This window comes from Semicossyphus pulcher, unplaced genomic scaffold, assembly GCF_022749685.1.
Source record: "Semicossyphus pulcher isolate SPU_LCO1_2020_fin unplaced genomic scaffold, fSemPul1.0.p SCAF_17, whole genome shotgun sequence".
NCBI lineage: Eukaryota > Metazoa > Chordata > Actinopteri > Labriformes > Labridae > Semicossyphus > Semicossyphus pulcher.
In genome coordinates this window covers 9,028,334-9,048,456 of record NW_027211681.1, presented here as the reverse complement: position 1 = coordinate 9,048,456, position 20,123 = coordinate 9,028,334, and the positions used below count along the sequence as shown (strand labels likewise).

At 41.5% G+C, this 20,123-nt stretch overlaps 2 protein-coding genes across 2 annotated transcripts in view; one reads left to right on the top strand and one right to left on the bottom strand.

Moving 5' to 3' along the window:
• The window catches only part of LOC138594381 (multiple PDZ domain protein), a 48,083-nt gene extending 38,532 nt beyond the window's left edge, over nt 1-9,551 (top strand). Inside the window, 4 exon segments of the mRNA XM_069665453.1 lie at nt 6,682-6,786; nt 7,359-7,462; nt 8,209-8,332; nt 8,874-9,551. Of these exon segments, the coding sequence (XP_069521554.1) occupies nt 6,682-6,786; nt 7,359-7,462; nt 8,209-8,332; nt 8,874-9,020 (480 nt within the window). The 3' untranslated portion in view covers nt 9,021-9,551.
• Nucleotides 9,552-14,189: 4,638 nt separating this feature from the next.
• Nucleotides 14,190-19,756, bottom strand: tyrp1b (tyrosinase-related protein 1b). Its single transcript, XM_069665817.1, has 9 exons — nt 19,743-19,756; nt 18,619-18,977; nt 18,246-18,354; nt 17,312-17,525; nt 16,778-16,982; nt 15,240-15,407; nt 14,766-14,945; nt 14,528-14,674; nt 14,190-14,451 (listed from the first exon to the last, which is right to left on the bottom strand). Exons 1-9 carry the CDS (start codon nt 19,754-19,756, stop codon nt 14,246-14,248), a joined length of 1,602 nt encoding a protein of 533 aa, XP_069521918.1. The 3' UTR covers nt 14,190-14,245.
• Between the last annotated feature and the right edge of the window lie 367 nt (nt 19,757-20,123).

The following is a 20,123-nucleotide window of genomic DNA, read 5'->3' as shown; positions in this document are numbered from 1 at the left end:
CACCCCCACCCCCTTCACACACACACACACACACACACACACACACACACACACACACACACACGCACCCCCCATCCCTTTGTGGGTTTTCCCCCGGGCGCTCCGGTTTCATCCCACACCAAAAATTGGATTAAAAACAATTTGAAATAAAATAAAATAAATTCAGCAAAACTTAAATAAATTCTTAAAATATATTTTCTTTATGTATATTTGGATTTCTGTAGAGTGTTGTCAAGTATTTCTCATAGTGTTGAATGTAGTAAAAGTATTATGGTTTGATAGAATGAAATACTCTGTTTGCTGAGTATCAATTGTTTTAACTTTTAATGCATTGTAATATTGAACAGAGCAAAGTGCACTTTGACCATAAGGTGTTTTAAGAGTTCACTCATTTGACCATACTTTCTTTACTTTGTGGACATTCGGTCAACACACCTACAACTAATATTAAACTATTTTTTGTATGCAAAATAAAGGTGACAAAACTGAAAGTAAAGTTTTAAATTTAAAAACCTAAAAATATAATTTTATAAACATTTGCAAGGGCTGTTTTTTTAATCACTCAAATTTAAAAAACCTCCGGGTTCAGTACAATTGGTCTGATTTTACATGTTATCCTTCAGCTTCATTATGACTTTCTTTTATTGTCCAAACATCTCAACATTGTCAATCACTGATTGATGACATTGATTTTCCATCCTTGACCAATCAGCCCCCTGCATGTAACACCAAATGACAGAGAGCGAATGTTAAGAGACCAGTAATGGAGATGAAAGCAAGGCAATCCCAAGCCCCCTTTAGGGCTTTGCAAAAAAGCCTTCTTAATTCTTGGGGTCTTCTTATTCCAGATACAATGAGATATTTAGGATTCTAGTTTGTTTAAAAAAGCCTTATTGATGAGGATAGGAATGCTCTGAAATAAGAATAAAGTGTAGGTAAAATATGCATTCTAACAATATTAATTTGTCCCGCTAATAAACTGGAAAATTAGCCCATCAATCAGAAAGTCTTGAGTAATATTCATAACAAGGTATTTAAACTGCTTTGAAATTGCAAATGGAGGTCAAGGGTCAAGGTATTTGTGCTTTGTTGAGCTTTGGATTTAATTGGGAATAGTATGTTATTGGATAGACTGAGTTTATTCTCGACGCTACTCCTCTACATAGTAGAATCTTTAGGCAGGGACGTGGATTTCCAGGAAGGCAAGTGTTCTGGTTTCCGTTTGAACTACGCTTGTAGTCCAAATAATATTGACCAATCACGTATCAGCAGGCATATGCAAGAAAAACAGTATGTGAGGAGAGCAAAAGCATGCCGAACATAATGCGATGTAATGACATCCCAGCTCCCATCAGCGTGATCTGACGACGATTTAGCTTCTTATTAATGTCAATAAACAGACATCTGCATGCTAACAGCTAACAATCTTTGCTAGATCTAAAATTTAACTACATATTCAACTTGAGAATTTCCTTGACGAAAGCCATTCAGTGTTCAGATTACCCGACTTCCATGAATGCATCAGGTCGATCCGACCTCTGTTTAACAAACCACCATGTTTAAAGTTTTCTTTTCCTGTTGAGGACAGACCTGACAAAGATTTAATTTTTACTTTTTACAAATCTGCATCATTTCGGCAAAGGTAAGACCCGTTAATAACAAGTAAATCACAAGAAAATAGTTCCTCTTTCTGTAACAGTGCAGCACGCGGAAGAGGAAGTCTTGACGGGAAGCCATTTATCGCTTACTGCCCGGCACGTTCACCGGTGTCCCCAGAGGCTAGATTGTCTCAGACTATAGATGATGGGATCCTATGGGCGGGCCACATGAATCAGCCAGCTACGGCTATGAAGCTAGGCTATATGCTCCTCAGCATAGCTAGCAGTTATTAGCCATAGACTGTATAAATAATGAATGAGCTGCAGTCCGCTGTAATCTCTTAAACTCCTGACTCCTATTCACTGGCCGACGATTAAATAAATGTTTGATAAACACTGCACAGGCTAACAAGCAAGCGAGCACAGTATACCTGCTACTTAGTGCTAAAAATATTCCAATACAGTAACACTAACATTTAACTCACCGAAAAGCTGGAGCTCAGACTTCTTGCACAGCCATAAAGTTCCATAAATCCCACAGAGACAGATTATTTGTCCGAACTTTGAATGAAAAAATCCCCAAAAGTCTCCAACAACACAAACAGGTGAAGTTAAACTCAGTGTCTGTGTTGACGTCCAGCAGACAGCCAGCAGGATCCACCTGTCAATCAAGTGATCCGGCCCCTATGATTTAAGGCGTAATATAATTAAAATGGGTGTGTTAAAAAAAATTCACCCTCCTTACAGTTACAGTTGTAATTCTTCCTTTTTCAACTGTTTGCCACCTCATGGTTCTGATGAGCCAAAGGAATTCCTACATCAAAGGAATTCCAGAACCCTGGTCCCACATCAAAGCCATTTACAATGATGTCATAATGATGTGAACCAGAAGTTTATAAATACTGACAAGCCACAAACACTCACCAGTTACAATCTGAGACACAACGCATTTGCTAGTAAGTTCCTTCAACAAACTAGTCATTCTCAGACTACTGAACCACGAGACACGGATTCTACAAAGATTCTACTAAGGACATTAATGGAACAACACGCCAAATTAAATCCCAAGACCTGGGCCAATGTGGTGGCCAGCAGCCCTGCCCGGCCTGCGCCACCCACCTCCCAGCGTAAGCCCCCGAACCAGCGTAAGCCCCCGAACCAGTCTGAGCGCACAACCCAGCGTAAGCCCCCCACCCAGACTGATCAGAGACGCCCACCCCCTCCCCGATGGCAGGTTGAAGAAGGTCTCAGGAATCAGCTGAGGCACCTAAGTTTTGATCTGCACCAGGAGAGGAGCTTGAGGCGTGCGGCCGAAGACAACAATGCCATCAACATGGGCAAGATGGAAGTGGCCCGTGAAAAGTTTAGGGTGGAGCGTGAAGAGAGACTTCAGGTTGAAAAGGAGACCAGGATGCTCAAAGAACAGCTGAAGCACCTGAATCCTTCCTTCAAACTGATAACGGACATGACGTTTTTTAATGATAAATTACAAGATGAGCTCATAGGTGTTATTGCAGCTCAAACTGTAATGCTCTTTGAAACACCCTCAAGTGGCCCTAAGGTGGATGAAACCCTAACAGCTGAAAAAGCAGCCCTTGAGAAGGAGATTAAGGCCCTGCAGCAAGAGGCCTTAAACAAAGAAATCATGACCGCCTTGCAGTTTGAGAATTTAAACAAACAGCTGCAAGAAAAGACCAGCAGCAGCCTTTGGCTGGCCTCTCAACTTGAAGCTCAGGAGGACACCAGCCAGGCACTGCAGAAGATTGTGGAGGACCTACGCAAGTCCAATGATGATTACAAGGTCAAGCTCCAAAATCTTCTTGCAGATCAAGCTGGACAGCTGCAGGCTGAGATGTTGAGATCTGACAACCTACAAAAAGAACTGTTGGAAGGAAGGCATCTATTTCTCAAAAGCACAAGTGACCTGAAGCTCGTTGAGAGTCAAAAAGAATCCCTTGTGCAGGAGATGAAGGTCCTCAAGGAAGAGGTCTTCAACAGAGACATTTTAAACACCGAGCAGCTGGAGAACTTAACGAATCAGCTGCAAGAAAAGACGAGCAGTGGCCTCGACCTGGCCTCCAAACTGAAAGCCCAGGAGGAAGTCAGTCAGGTGCTGCAGATGGAGGTGGAGGAGCTTCGAAAGCAGATCGTCGAGCACTCCCTCCCAAAGGACAATACAGAGGTAACCAGCAAGGACGGCTCTCCAAGCATGGCCCAGGAAACACCTGAGCTGGTCCAGGAAACACCTGAGACTATCCAGGAATCTCCTGAGACCGTCCAGGAATCTCCTGAGATCATCCAGGAAACACCTGAGCTGGTCCAGGAAGTACCTGAGATGGTCCAGGAATCTCCTGAGACCATCCAGGAAACACCTGAGCTGGTCCAGGAAGAACCTGAGCTGGTCCAGGAAACACCTGAGACCGTCCAGGGAACACCTGAGATCATCCAGGAAACACCTGAGCTGATCCAGGCAACTCCGGAAATGGTCCAGCTAACACCTGTGATACCCCAGGAGACACCTGAGATAGCCAAGGAGACACCGGAAATGGGCGAAGAAACACCTGAAGTGGTCCAGGCATCAATGGAGGCAGACACAATCTCTCTTTGGAGGAGATTTAAGAAGTTTGTCACTCCACACCGCCGCCGCAAATACAAGCGGCAGAAGCTGGACCAAGAATAACACCCCAGCCTCCCAAAACATCCCCCACCCCCACCCCCTTCACACACACACACACACCCCATCCCTTTGTGGGTTTTCCCCCGGGCGCTCCGGTTTCATCCCACACCAAAAATTGGATTAAAAACAATTTGAAATAAAATAAAATAAATTCGGCAAAACTTAAATAAATTCTTAAAATATATTTTCTTTATGTATATTTGGATTTCTGTAGAGTGTTGTCAAGTATTTCTCATAGTGTTGAATGTAGTAAAAGTATTATGGTTTGATAGAATGAAATACTCTGTTTGCTGAGTATCAATTGTTTTAACTTTTAATGCATTGTAATATTGAACAGAGCAAAGTGCACTTTGACCATAAGGTGTTTTAAGAGTTCACTCATTTGACCATACTTTCTTTACTTTGTGGACATTCAGTCAACACACCTACAACTAATATTAAACTATTTGTATGCAAAATAAAGGTGACAAAACTGAAAGTAAAGTTTTACATTTAAAAACCTAAAATACTAATTTTATAAACATTTGCAAGGGCTGTTTTTTTAATCACTCAAATTTAAAAAAACCTCCAGGTTTCAGTACAATTGGTCTGATTTTACATGTTATCCTTCAGCTTCATTATGACTTTCTTTTATTGTCCAAACATCTCAACATTGTCAATCACTGATTGATGACATTGATTTTCCATCCTTGACCAATCAGCCCCCTGCATGTAACACCAAATGACAGAGAGCGAATGTTAAGAGACCAGTAATGGAGACGAAAGCAAGGCAATCCCAAGCCCCCTTTAGGGCTTTGCAAAAAAGCCTTCTTAATTCTTGGGGTCTTCTTATTCCAGATACAATGAGATATTTAGGATTCTAGTTTGTTTAAAAAAGCCTTATTGATGAGGATAGGAATGCTCTGAAATAAGAATAAAGTGTAGGTAAAATATGCATTCTAACAATATTAATTTGTCCCGCTAATAAACTGGAAAATTAGCCCATCAATCAGAAAGTCTTGAGTAATATTCATAACAAGGTATTTAAACTGCTTTGAAATTGCAAATGGAGGTCAAGGGTCAAGGTATTTGTGCTTTGTTGAGCTTTGGAGTTAATTGGGAATAGTATGTTATTGGATAGACTGAGTTTATTCTCAACGCTACTCCTCTACATAGTAGAATCTTTAGGCAGGGACGTGGATTTCCAGGAAGGCAAGTATTCTGGTTTCCGTTTGAACTACGCTTGTAGTCCAAATAATATTGACCAATCATGTATCAGCAGGCTGCAGCAAATGCAAGAAAAACAGTCTGTGAGGAGAGCAAAAGCATGCCGAACATAATGCGACGTATTGACATCCCAGCTCCCATCAGCGTGATCTGACGACGATTTAGCTTCTTATTAATGTCAATAAACAGACATCTGCATGCTAACAGCTAACAATCTGTGCTAGATCTAAAATTTAACTACATATTCAACTTGAGAATTTCCTTGAAGAAAGCCGTTCAGTGTTCAGATTACCCGACTTCCACGAATGCATCAGAACGATCCGACCTCTGTTTAACAAACCACCATGTTTAAAGTTTTCTTTTCCTCTTGAGGACAGACCTGACAAATTTTTACTTTTTACAAATCTGCATCATTTCGGCAAAGGTAAGACCCGTTAATAACAAGTAAATCCCAAGAAAATAGTTCCTCTTTCTGTAACAGTGCAGCACGCGGAAGACGGGAAGTCATTTATTGCTTACTGCCCGGCATGTTCACTGGTGTCCCCAGAGGCTAGATTGCCTCATACTATAGATGATGGGATCCTAGATTGCGATGACGGTTACAGCTGGCTCGCACATCGCCGAAGTGGTTGCCGTAGGTTGCACTTAATGATATGCATAGCGTCACCCCATCCATTAATGGGATTGACTCCAAAAAACCTTAAAAACTAAAACAGGGTAAGGGTTTATTAGTCCCTATACTGTATTTAGCCACCTTAAGAGTAAAATAAAGAGTAATCAATATTTCACACCCTTATATTATTGATTATCTGTAGAGTGTAGGCCTCAAAACATAAGTATATCTGTGAGTGATTATCCCTGTTTTATATCCTTATCTGGGCAATGTATCCTCCAGGATACAGACATTCATTCTACCATCTTGGATTTTGATACAAATGATAAGTTTATTTTTGAATGTCGGCATGAAGTCACATGACCTGAGTACTTGACCCATCCCCACTTCAGTGTTTCTCATGAAATAAAGTGAACCCACTTAATGCCCCTCCCCCCACAGCCTGTCAAATGACTGTATCCCCCAGGATACAGAAACCATTTAAGGGTTAAGGTTAGTGCACGTCTCCAGTGATTTAATGTTCTGTAGATAAATGTCCTCACAAATGAAGAAGTACAGGTTAGTTTGTTTTTGTGTGTGTCAATCAGACAGGAGACCGGATCCTCAGCATCAATGATGTGTCCACGGAGGGAATGACTCACGTCCATGCTGGAATCCTGCTAAAAAACGCTACCGGAACCATCACTCTGCAGGTAATGTCACTCTGAGACAAACTTTAGTGCCTGTGAGGCTCTAAGTTATGATAATGTCAGCAAGTTTTTTGTTCAGTGCTGTCAGAGAACAGCAGTAACCACCATTAGCTGCCTCCTCCTCTATCTCGTTATTACTTCGTTCTTTTGCATAAAAACAACTTAAACATCAATTTCTTAACAAGGAATAAAAAGGATGACGTTTCTAGTTTTTCGCATGTGAACACTACACTGTAATTTTAAGATAGCAGTGTGTCTGACACTGACTTCGCATTATGTCTTATCATGTTAATAAGTCTCTGGAAAGATTTTTGTTCAAAGAGAAAAAGGAATCTGTTAGGAACAGGATGTCAGATGGTCTGACGAGTGCATTGTGTGTAAAAAGCAAAAAACACCTCTTTATTACTTCTGCTGTATTAACATTAGGAAAAGCATGACAATGTTATTACAACAGCAGAGTATTAGATTATTGTTGAATTAGTTCATTGTTAAGCTCATAAGGGGTTTCAGTAATATGTGTGTGTATCTCCATATTTGCACATTTTTTAATCAGTTGAGTGTGTGTGTATGAATAGGTGACAGCGGGCTCTGGTGTGTGCAGCACAAAGGAGCACAATGATGTGCATGCCCAGTCGTCAGGCCAGCCCAGCAGCCTGCCCTGCTCCCACAACAATCTCTGGTAAGAATCAGCTTCCTGACAGTCTCCTGCTGTTGTTCTATTTGGTTCTCTCCTGGTGTATTCACTGAATCAGGACAAAGGCAGAGTCTGGTCTCCTTGACAATAATGAGGAAGTGCAGCCGCTGTGCGAGAAGCATTGGAACGGATGGGTATTTGGCCAGAATGAGGTGCAGTGTTGTTTTTGCTTGTGTGTATGCGTTTGTATGTTGCTGTGATTTCAATTTATTTTTCAGCTTAAATTACCTGAGAACAATTTCTTAGTTTAATTTCATTGTGAAAATTGCCACATTAGTGTTTTTGGCAGCTTATTAAACTTAATGAGGCATTAAAACTTGTAAAGTGTCACCAGCTGATATTTTAATCAATTTCAACTGACCAAAAAGATAAAGTAATTCCTTGCACAAACTACTTCTAACACTACATTAGTTTTCATTTGAGAGACATCATTATCAGACTTACATCTGCTTCAGCCCTTTATGCAAAACAGCCAACACAACCCCAAAACTGCCTTTTGAATATTGCACTTTAGGAAAACAAAACTTAATAATAATTATTGGATTTGTAACATTTAACCATTCAACACACTATAAATTCTCCTCTCTGTTCTCACCTTTTGTGTCTGTCCTGGTGAGACGAGACACACACAAACACACAGCATCAAACTCGTACAAACACTTCCTCTCCAAAACATGCACACCAGCATGCCCACAAACTCACCCGTTCTGTTTTTCATGCTGCTCCCACAGTGCCCGCATGTATAAGACCATCACTCTGGAGAGGGGCTCGTCGGGCCTGGGCTTCAGCATCGTCGGAGGGTTTGGCAGCCCACACGGAGATCTGCCTATCTACATCAAAACCGTCTTCAACAAGGTGAGAGAACGTTCCCGGGGGAGAAATCTGTCAGGGGGATTTTGGGAAATCTAAACTCGGCACAGAATGAGGTTCAGTTACACAAGTGTGGATTCATACAAACAGACGAGAACACAAAGATTGGAAGCAAAAATGATCAACTGCAAAATGCTTTAAGTTTCAAACAGCTTGTGAGTGATTATTTCGGTGTTAATATGCTGTAAATGATTATAAAAAGGTTCTTCACTATTTAGAATGATTACTACATAATGTGTTAAAACCATTTTTGGGACTTTGATGATTTTTATTGGAATAAAACACCTTTCAGGGAATATTAATAATGTTAATATACTCTAACTTATATGAAAAATCAACAGCGCTACTTGTTAGGTTTAATATAAAAGTCTTGCCATAATTCTATTTAGAAAGGCCTTTTTATTTCTGTGTGTTGTTGCATTTTTTGCTTGCCTTTATCTGCATCTCTTACTGTTGTAATAATGGTGTAAACAGTCTGTGATCTCTGATCTGCACACGCTGACGGACCAGTCTTTGTACTCTGCAGGGGGCGGCCGTAGAGGACGGCAGGCTGAAACGTGGAGATCAGATCATCGCTGTGAACGGACACTGTCTGGAGGGCGTGACCCACGCTGAAGCCGTGGACATCCTGAAGAAGACAAAGGGAACTGTAGTCCTCACTGTACTCTCCTGAGACACACCCCACTGTGTGCAAAGTCTTAGCTGCCTCCTGCTTCACACATATCTAAGAAGAGGAATGTGGATAGTTAAGTGATATAGTTTAAGAAGACTATATTTGGTGATGTATCTGTATATAGTTTGGGGAAGCTACCTCTATTTCTAAACACAGCCTGGGTGTGTTTACGCACACGCCGTATTCCTGATTTAAACTCAATCTGTATATTTTATATGAATCTTCAAATCCCAGTCAAGAATATCTCTTTATCCAAACACCCAGGATGTTTCTAAAACCTAAAGCAGATATTAAATAAGCCAATACCACAGTGTCCTAACCAATGATATAGTGAGTCTTAGTTATTCCTTCGAGGCATTTCTCAAACAGTTATGCATTAATATGCATCATTGCTCCTGTAAACACAGTCATAAATAAATAACCACCCTCTACCACCAGAAAAACATCTTTAAAGACACAACGTCACGTGTTTAATTTGGAGTCAGCTACTGTGTTAAACTCCTGAGACCCAAAACATGCCAAGTGCTCCTGCCAATCTTTTGTGTGGCATTAAGTTTGGACTATTTCACTTTTATTCTTAGTTCTCATGTTCTTATAATTAAGAGTGTGTCATAGTTGCTTGAGTTATTGATGTTAATCAGCAATGATAAACTCCTTATGTTTAGCAGGTAGAACTGGAAAAACATTTTATTACATCTGTTAAAAGCAGCTGATTACACATTTAATTGTAGCAACAGATATTTTATTTATTTCATATTATTTATCACTGTTTTACTCTTGAATTTCATCTGATGTATTTTTAGAATTGCAAGTAAGTATTGTTATAGTTTAATGTGTTTTATTTAGAAGGCTTCTCATACCTGTTTTATATGAAATTATTTATACTGTCATATATATAGTCCTCAGAACAATACCTGGCTGTTTGGCAATGTGTAAAGCTTTATAACTGAATGTACTGTAAGTGATCTTATTAAATGTTCATTTGGTAGAGTTTTCTGTTTACAACTTTTACCGTTCAGGATTATTCAGCTCACTTTATATAAATCTGTGTATTATTTCAGGGTGAGACAAAGCATTGACCTTAACTATGGACATCTTTGAATGCTGGATAACAACCCAGAAATCGTTCTGTTGCTTTGTGAAGCCTCCCTGGGATAATACTGAGTACGATAAGCCAGTGGATATCACATTGTTTGACTTTCAAAGCCCACAGATGCAGGCAAGAAAGAAGAACTTTAGAAAATCTGAGATTCCTCAACTGTTAAGCAAGGACGTCTGTGCCTGCAGATATGTTTTTAAAGATAGACGCAAGAATTTCTTTTTGCATTTTTGCATATTTTTGCATCTCGTTCCAAACCAGTGAACTGAATTTTGCCTTGAAGATGTTTTATTGTCGCGCTTACACTCTTTGTCTCGCTCTTTCTCTCTGTCTTTGTCAAACATGAATACATTTATGGGATCACTCAGGTTTAGTCAAGGTGCCAGGATGAAGTGTGTGACATACAGTATATCAGGGAATGACAGGGCAGCAATAAATCACAGACTGGGGATTAGAGTGATGACAGAAGAGAAGAGGAGAGGAGAGGAGGGGAGGATTAGTTGGAGAAGTACATCATGGTAGAGAAAGCTGCAGGAATGAGTCAAAGTTAGGACAAAGCTGTGTTTAACCAGAGTCACAGACATGCTAAAGGAGCATACACCTGTGCCATTTGTTGTCAAAATACACAAAACTTCCACTTTAATTACTGGATTTACCGCTGACAACTTGACAAACAATACATTTGCACACAAATGTCTCATTTATGAAAATAGGAGGCATCTAGGGAGATCCTGTCTGGAGCCTCCGCATTAATCAAAGCCATCTGTTCACATTGCAAGCTTTATTGAAACCCAGCCATCTCATACCGGTTTATCCTTCTCCAGATGAACGACTGCCTTGCCTACAGGCTGGCATGAGGAGGATTTTAAGGCTTTTTTGTGCCTTTAACCAGAATGTTTCCTGCAATATAATTGTTTTTAGATGCCAAACAAGCATTACATATTAGAGTCTTATTTTTCACCAATTGATTTATTTTTATGCTTAATCTAATCATGGACTTCTATACAGATCTTGTGGGAGTAGAAGGGGGCAGATGCATTGAAATCTCCATTTCTTCTCTTTCACAACAAGGCTCCATTTCCCCCCACCTCAAACATTAATGAGGAACATTCCAGCAGGCCATCAGACTTTTTCCACCATCCGCACGGCCTGTCCTTCCTTCCTTCAAAACCAACAGTGGCTCCTGTCTACCGTGGCTGCAACCCTGTCATGCATGCTTCTGCAGGTGGCAGTGAGATGACTTTCATGAGAGAACACTTGACATGAAAGGCGCTAACTATCCTCTCTCCTGGGAGAGTAACAGTGGCCAAATGATTGTTCTATCCATATTAATAAATCCACAAGACTGTCTTTCTGCTGTCATTGTAACCCGCTGGTACAGAGAGAACAGTCAACTGATGGTGGATCCAAAAATATCCCTTTTTCTTCCCCATCCATTCCCGTGAGAATCCTTTTCAAGGTACCAGCCTGCAATGCAAAAATGCCAATCCCGGGTAATTCAGTCCAGTGCTGAGTCTTAAAAATCCTCTCTACTTAAAGCTTAATAAAAAATATCCCTACAGGGAGATCTACTATAGCTACTGTACATACTGTGGGTTGAATTAAAGTAGATTACAGTTGTCATTTCAGATGTTGCCAGTTCCACGTCAATACTGAGTCTGTCACAAGCAAAAGAGCTGGACTAAAATTTTGGCACGGAAGAGAATGAATTCATGTATAGGCTTTTTATTCCGTGGCGAAGCTTTAAGCAAGAAATAATTGGACAATTTATGCAGTTTTAGTAGTGAAGCACACCATGATATTACACATTGTACTTATGAGTTTTACAATCGCTCCGTCTTATTAAAAACAAGAATCTGCAAGTAAACTCTTCAATGCTGATGCAAGATTGGTAAAAAGAAATGAATAAGAATTCTGGTAGTCATAATGTCATGACAAAGCAGTAGGCTATCTTCTAATTGTATGCAAAATTCATACTTGTTCGGTGCAATAATAGAAAGCAAACATTGAAATAATATAAGTCCGAGCTCATGAAAATAAAGAAAGACAATGATGTACAATTGAAAGAGCCTTAAAATGAAAATAGTAGCTGTAGGCAGTAATATTTGAGGCATCAGCAGGAAGAATAGGAAAAGAGTGTGGGATCCTGACACTCAGTATTTTTGCCATCAAAAAAAACAAGGTAAATAGAATGGGACATTGAGATAGACTGGATCAAAGTACCTTTCCTCTCTAGTAGACATGGGACTCTAAAATATTCTTTAAACATGCTATTTACTTGTGATTTAGGCGAAATGCAGACATTTCGTTCAAGACCTGACTGTAGCTACCGTCGGTGGGCGTGGTTTCCAGGATAAGACGTTTTGCGTCGTATCTCGACGTGCGCTCGCGCTGGCACCAAACTCAAAGCCGCAAACGGGGTCGAAAGCGAGCATGGAGGGAAATAACAAGGGTTCCCACGCTGACAAGAGCTGAAAACACAAGGGTTGCTCTCTCTTGTTTTTCCAGAATGAGATAGTGACACAGTCTTGCTGTTAGGTCGGTATTAGCGTATCTCTGGGCCGGGAAAGTCGAAAGTAGTTTGCTAGCGGCCTGCTAATGCTAACTCAGCATATGTTAAATTTGGCAAAGGTACTGCTTGGATTGGCTACATTTACAATCAGCTCTGATTGGACATTTGCCTAGAACAAAATTCCGCAAAGGTAAACGCAGGGAAAACACCTCGACACTCATCACTGGCAGGTGTGTGCTAGTCTTTCAACCCTGCTTCATCTTTGAATCTCTTAAGTAAATTTGGACAGTGCGCCCAAGGTATGAACAGCTTCTCGGTGGCATTGTTGTAGTGAACTGTCTAATTTGCTGCTGCGTTAACACTGTATTCCTACATTTTGTTAAGCGTTTAGCCTACAGGAGAGATAGAAGCGCATTGATGGAGGGATTATCCTAATCATTAGTTATAATTAGGGATGCACGATATTATCGCCAAATTATCGGTATCTGCTGATTATGGCTTGAAGATAACATATCGGCAGATATGTCATTTTTTCTGCCGATATCTTCCGGCAATAAAAACAACACTTTAATCATGCTAAATGATCGATGATTCCCTAAAAAAGCTTGATGAATATTACAGTTTGAAATGTTTCATACATTTTGTACATGACCTTAGTGTAAGTAGTTTTCTTATATTACCCATGTGTAGGGGAGGAGACTGCAATTAGGTTGAAAAAAACATGCCTAATATATTGGTATCGAAATCAGTAAAAATGATTGGAAAATATGGGCATATCGAATATCAGCAAAAAATCCAATATCGTGCATCCGTAGTAATTATTCAGTTTTCCTTTTGATCCTGCAAATCTGTCCATGTCCCCTTGGGCAGTTCTGACATATTCTCTACAAGCAGCAAGATATTTTGGACTTCACTTTTAAGTGACTTGAATGAATGGTCAATGATTGTGAGGTGAAAAGTGCATGACTTATCAATTGAACTTGTTTCCTCCTGTCGCAGTAATGTGCTGCATCCACTAGGGGGTGGTGTGTGTGCTGGTATAAAGACATGAATATTTGCATGGTCTTGATCTAACTCATCGTTGAGAAGCAACATTACATCTAAGTGGTTTGATTTGCTACTTAGCCTCAGGCTTCAGATAAGCAAATTTGCCCCTGCAGCAATAGCCTTTTAGTATTTAGACCTGTTTGTGGTCTGATTAAAGTGTGCAGCATTCCCCCAGTTATAGGCCTGTGAAAGGAAATGAAAGAAATGGTAACTAAAAATGTAAAACCTGAAAAAATAGTTACTGTCCATCTTGCAGATTGCTTAACTTGTCTGCATGGATATATCTGCAACATTTTATTACACAGTAGGGAAGAAGTAGTCTCCTATATTGTCTACCACAGGCAGTTTTCCCTTTTTATTTCAAGATGAGCTCCTCCAGGCAGTCTTACCTCTTGACTTCAGTCTTGTCTCTTCTACACTTTATGTCAAAGGAAAGATAAATACAAATACGAAAACAACTCCAGGTTAAAAGCCAGTTGAACTTTATTAAAATAAGTTGGGGAATAAAAAAAAGCAACAAAAAAAAAATGCATGAAAATATGAAGGTCTGGCTAGAAAGGCGTGGGTTTAGACAACAGACTGAGATTTGTCCAACCTCCTGTCATCCTCTGAGTAGCGTCGGAAAGTCTCCCCCAGCAGTGGCTCCAGGGCCTCGGAGGAGCGGTAGGAGCGGGCGCGCAAGGCACAGGCGATGATGCCGCCCACCACTGTCACCACAATCACCGCCCCAACAATGGCAATTGTGATGATCTCAGACAAGGTGAGGCCAGGAGCTATGGGAAAAAAAGAGAGAGAGAGGTCAAAAAGGGTTGTTGTATTTTGTTTTTGTGAGTGTTTGCTGCTACTCACTTGGCCACTCGACCTCGTAGGAGTATCCCAGGTTTGCTGGGGCGCTGACAAACATCTCAGCGTTGGTAACAGGAGGCCAAAAAGGAACCATGTTGAATCTGCGGTTGTGCCCTATAGGAGCATTCTCCTCGGGATAAACTACTTGACCTGCAGGATGAGAATAATAGCGTTATCCATCTGTTCATCCTTATCACTGAGCAATGTTTGTGTGTCTGCATCTAGTTCGGCGTGTGTGGACCTGGTTGGTGCCTGCTGAGCCATTCGTCGAAGATTGCATCGGTGAATGTGTGCAGCAGGACAAAGATGGGATCATTGGGCGAGAGGTGAGTCTGTCCTCCCGTCCCGTTGAGGAAGAGGTGGGCTAGGTTATGGAGGCTGCGGATCACCGGGTCATACGTACCCTGTGGGGCACTGTAGCCTAGAAAAACAAATCATCAAGGCCATTAAATGACAGCACAGGTTTGCTTAAATTAGCAACAACAACTGCTATGTAGGAGCTAACCATATGTGCATGTGGGTGGAGGGACTAGTTTGTGTGTGCTTGTTTCTTGCTTTGTGTGTGTTTCCACATATGCAGTATATATAGTCTCACATAACTTCTCTGTAGTATAAGCTGTGCATGACTGAACCTGAATATAACTCTTCCGTTGTTTGGAGGATGTTAAATGTTAAGTGCTGCATTGATTCTGACCCGTGACGCATCACTGCGGACCTTCAATAGTGTTCCTGAAGCTCTCTGAGGAGGTGGAGTAGAAAGGTGGAGTGTCAAAGGTTTTGAGCTCCAGACAGTCCAACACGTCCTTGGGCTCTGGCAGCTTCTGCACCATGGGCCGGGCCGTGTTTCCGGCTGGATTCCTACTGATAGGATTGGTCTCTGTGCCTGAGTGATTCGGACAGAACCCAAGGTCAGAGATAATATAATCTAGTACAAGTGAAATATAATTACCTCTAAACTCAGACAAAAGACACTCAGATTGTAGTTCAGACTCGACGGAAAGAAAGATGATTAGAAATGTTGTATTATTTAACAGCTTTTCAATTCTATGTGGGGGTCTAGACTAGTTTGATCATTTGAAAACATGACAGGTTGGCAGTTTCTTTTTTAATATTTAACTAAAAGTCAACAGTAGTGAGATCTCTGTGACTGAACGGAAGTGTTTTCTCCCCCTCTTGCACGCATGATCTCATTCTTTCTTTCTCTCTTTTTTGTTCTTTTTCTCCCACGTGTACACAAACACACACATACGCGCACGAGCACATAAACAGAAGGCTACATAACTTGAGTTGTCTGTCTGTTTGAAGATTATTCCCTCAGATCAAAGGAACCAGTAGACTGCTAGATTCCTGTCTTCCACATGCACATGCACAAATGAGGCAGCCCCCCTAACCCAGTTAAGGAGACGTTGCTTGTTGATGCAGGAAATACCAGGCCTGTCATGACTCTCTAAGGGGATTAATGAGACAGAGCACTCACACGTTAGCTACTCACATGTTCCACCTGTTACCAAATTCCCTCTGCTTTGTTCTTATTCCAGTTCAGTTGTTCTAAAGCCCTTCCGCCTTCATTTTTTTGATAGTAGAGCGACACAATAAAAGAGGATTGACATTCTTTGATTATTCCCAAAATGAAGAAAAATGAATGAATTTGGGAGCAAAAGTGGCGATTTAGGGGTTGTAATCTTGTGCCAGCGCGGACTGAGATCCAATCCCTGCAAATCTGATCACATAAGGTCCAGCTTATTACTGTGGTTACACTAAGTTGGCTTACTCTGGTTTAAACTGCTTGGCCCCACTGGGAATTAACCCTTAAAAAACTACTGTATGGGCGCCGGCTTAGCTCATTCTCTCTTCCCCTGTTTCCAACACTGCTCACTGTCTTCATCAATGAAGGCATAAATGGCCAAAAAATAATCTTAAAAAACTAAAAACTACTGTTTGTTCTGATGCCTGCTATAGAAAAATTAAGGCAAGCTGTGTCAAAAAATGTGCAATAGTTTGGATGCACACACCAACTCAGCATGACGCTGTTAAACAAGTGGAGTAGTTTCAAACAAACTGTAGTAATAGCAAGCAATATCCAATGCAGCACAACAGCTGTGAGGTATTATTTATAGCGGCTTGTGTTCTACATGCTCCCTTTATGAGCTCTTTGCCCTCTTTTCTGATGCAGCTGAGAGCACGCTGTATATCAACTCGGCTCTCCTGCAATGTGTGGCATACTGTAGAGTTTATCCCTGCCGCTGTCCTTACTGTTGCAGATGGTGCCCAGAGTGTCGTAGTCCTCCACACTCTCGCAGACTACCCTCCACTGGGAGAACACGGAGTTGGAGCTGATGGAGTTGATATTGAAAGAGCTCCTGGCTCCCATCAGGTCGTCGGTGCAGATGTCACACTCGCTGCCTCCGATGGCGAAGTTCCAGTAGGGCAGGGCAAAGGTGGGGTTCGCCAGCATATTCTGGATCATAGATGGAGTAAAGGATGTTGTTGTTGTTGTTTTGTTGGGATGCAGTTTAATGTCCTTCTTTCTCACTGTATCTCACCCTAATTTTTCACCACCTCCCTTTTCCACATTGGTATTTCTCACTTTTACCTCCTACTGTTCCTCCAGCCCTGCTTTCTCTTCCTCCTCCAGGAAAGCTCTATGCCCTGTGTGTTCAAATACCCACACTCTTTCCTTCCTCCTCTTATCATTCCTTCTCCTGTCCTTAACTTCCTTAATCATTACACCAGCCCAAAGGCCTCCTCTGCCATGGTGTCCCTCTGTCCCCCGTCCCCTCTACTCACCTGCATGTCTTTCTCCAGTTGCAGCAGGTGAAAACGGTGCCAGGTGACAAAACCCGGGCCCTCGTGGGAGAAGTCTATGCCTTCGAAAGTTGGCTGGCCCGGCCCCAGGTAGGTGTTACTGACTGAGTAGTAGTGGCTCCAAACAAAATAGTTATAAATGGTGATGTTCTCAAACTGCGGGGTGTTGCCATCAGGCCCAAACACCTCCGGATATCTAGAGAGGAGGGGGAACAGCAGGTTAAATGTCACCTTTTTTCCTCCAGATCTCACTCTGCGTACTTCTCATTTTCCAATGTAGAAACAGCTCCAGCTCTCCACACATATATTAGTTGGTGTTATGTGCGATAATATATTCTTCTAGTTAAACTACAAATTGGTAGACGTTTTATTTTCGCATGCAGCTTCCTCGTGGGACTCTGCTTCAAATATGAGGCCTCTAGCTAAGATCCTGGTTGGGGCTGTTTAAACAGGAGAAATTCAATTTTTTTTGTTGGAAGGTTAAAAGGGTTCTCCTACCTGGAGCTGAGAATTGCTTCAAAAATTAATCCACTATAATCCTCAGCTGACTTGAAAGCAGGTTATTCACAGATTTATGTACTGTTACTTAGAAGATTATAAATCCCTTTACTCTCGCCCTAAACTGATAATTTGCTCTTCCACCTGCAGCTTAAACACAAAAGCTGCCATGAGAAATGTAATGATTTGACTGATCTTTATACTTAAAAAAGGAAAAAGACCTGCGTTTGCCCATATTTATATTACTCAGCCAGACTCAGCCGCACTGAGCCAGCAGGTCCTTGGGCAAAGCTTGGCTGTCTGTTTCACATATTTACACAAAGACCGCAGACCAGCTGAACAAATATCAATCATGATTTCAAATTACTTTAAATGTAATTAGGCCGATCAGAAGTAATAAATGCGCTTAGATATGTACCTTCGTATCACGATAACCAGGTCAGGGTGCACGGTCCTCTTAGCTTGGTCCAAAGCATTCACAAAATTCTGCCTCTCAACTGGGCTCATCTCCATGATGTTTTTCCTCACTGATGTTATTTGGGTGGAGGGGATAGAAGGAAAGGTTGTGAGGTTCAAGAGGAATAAAGGAAGAGAGGTGGAAAGAATAATATTATAAATAATTAAAATGGACATTTTTTCCTAACAAAATGCTTCATCCTTTTCCCGGTATTATCTATTTTTCAACATGTTTTAGTTCCCACTGAGGTCTTCAGTGGTACAGTGGGAGAAAGAAGAAGACACTGAATTTTTAGGTTGCCAGTGCTAAGTTTAGTCTAAGTCCATTCTCTTACCCACGGGGGTCCTCTGATCACAGTTTGGTCCAGTAAGCCCGTGTTTACACTTCCCACAGTCGAAGCCACTGAAATTCCCATTACACTGGCAAGTGCGGTTGAAAAATCTCAGCGGCCACATCTCTCTGTCATCACGTCCAGCGTAGGGGTACTGCGGTCCGTAGCGCATGTTGTCCGCCGCAATGGTCACACACTGCCCCCTCCCTGATAGGGAGCCACACTCATCCCCTACCACCCCTGTAGGAGACGGGCAGCACTGACCGCTCCTGAGCACCTCGGGGGTCATGCACACTCGGGGGAACTGGGCCAGCGTTTGCGTTGCACACAGGGTCACCACCAGGAGAACCGCTCTCCACATGCTGCCAAAAATGCAGAGAGAGAGGGAAGATGCAAGAAGGGGGAATGCTTTCGGTAAATGAAGTGAACAAGGTTTGGAATGAAGTGTTGGAATTTTAGAAACACGAACTAGTTGTTTTACATCCATCCATCCATCTTTTACTAATCCACTTATCGTGTTCCAAGTTGTGAGGGGCCGGAGTCTACCCCAGCACACATTTTGTAAGATGAAGACAAAAAAATTCAATACACTGCAGACATACACTTCAATTAAGCTCCAGAACAACTCGCTCGCTTTGTGTTCTCTTGTTAAAGCCAATTGTCTTAACATTATTCTGAAACTTCACTTCTTACACGCCCCTGCAGGCAGTACCAGTCATTATTCATAATTCACAAAGCCATTAGCTTTCAACTCGTACAGGCTCAGAATAGACGACAGGAGATGATTTGCTTCAACCTTTTTTTTTTTTTTGTAAGATTTGCTTGTCTTTTGAAGCTTGTTGATGAGTAATGAATGAAGAAGTGACTAATAGTTTGGCAGGACCAATTATTTTACTACAAAACAGTGATTACAACCACACAGGAAAAACAACTTGGATAAAAGTGTTTCACATATCTTTCGCAGAGTCATAGATGACTAAATTCACTACCCAACTATTAAACTCGGCCAATGCGATATGGCCTTTTTATGTCCTCTTTTTAGCTTTCCTAATAGCTTAATTATGTATAAGTCCCATGCCCACTTTGAGTTCATTATGAAAAGCATCAGTGTGATGTGTGTCCCCTACCTCTGACTGTGCATGCTGCTCCTCTCTGTCTGCAGATCTGTATCCCCCCAAGAGTCGGCCCTCTCCCCTCTCCTGGCTTAAATAGCTATGAAGCGCATGACCAGACCCTTGTGGAGCTTGTGTAAGCACACACACACACACACACACACACACACACACACACACACACACACACACACACACACACACACACACACACACACACACACACACACACACATGAACAAAACACAGTAGACATAATACACATAGAAACACTTGAGGCTCCTTCTCAAGCACCCATTCATTTGCCTTGTGATCAAAACCCAATGACGCCAGTATTCGTCCACAATAAAAGACTCAACTGTGAGGTGGCATTCATGCTCAAGTTATACTTGGGTT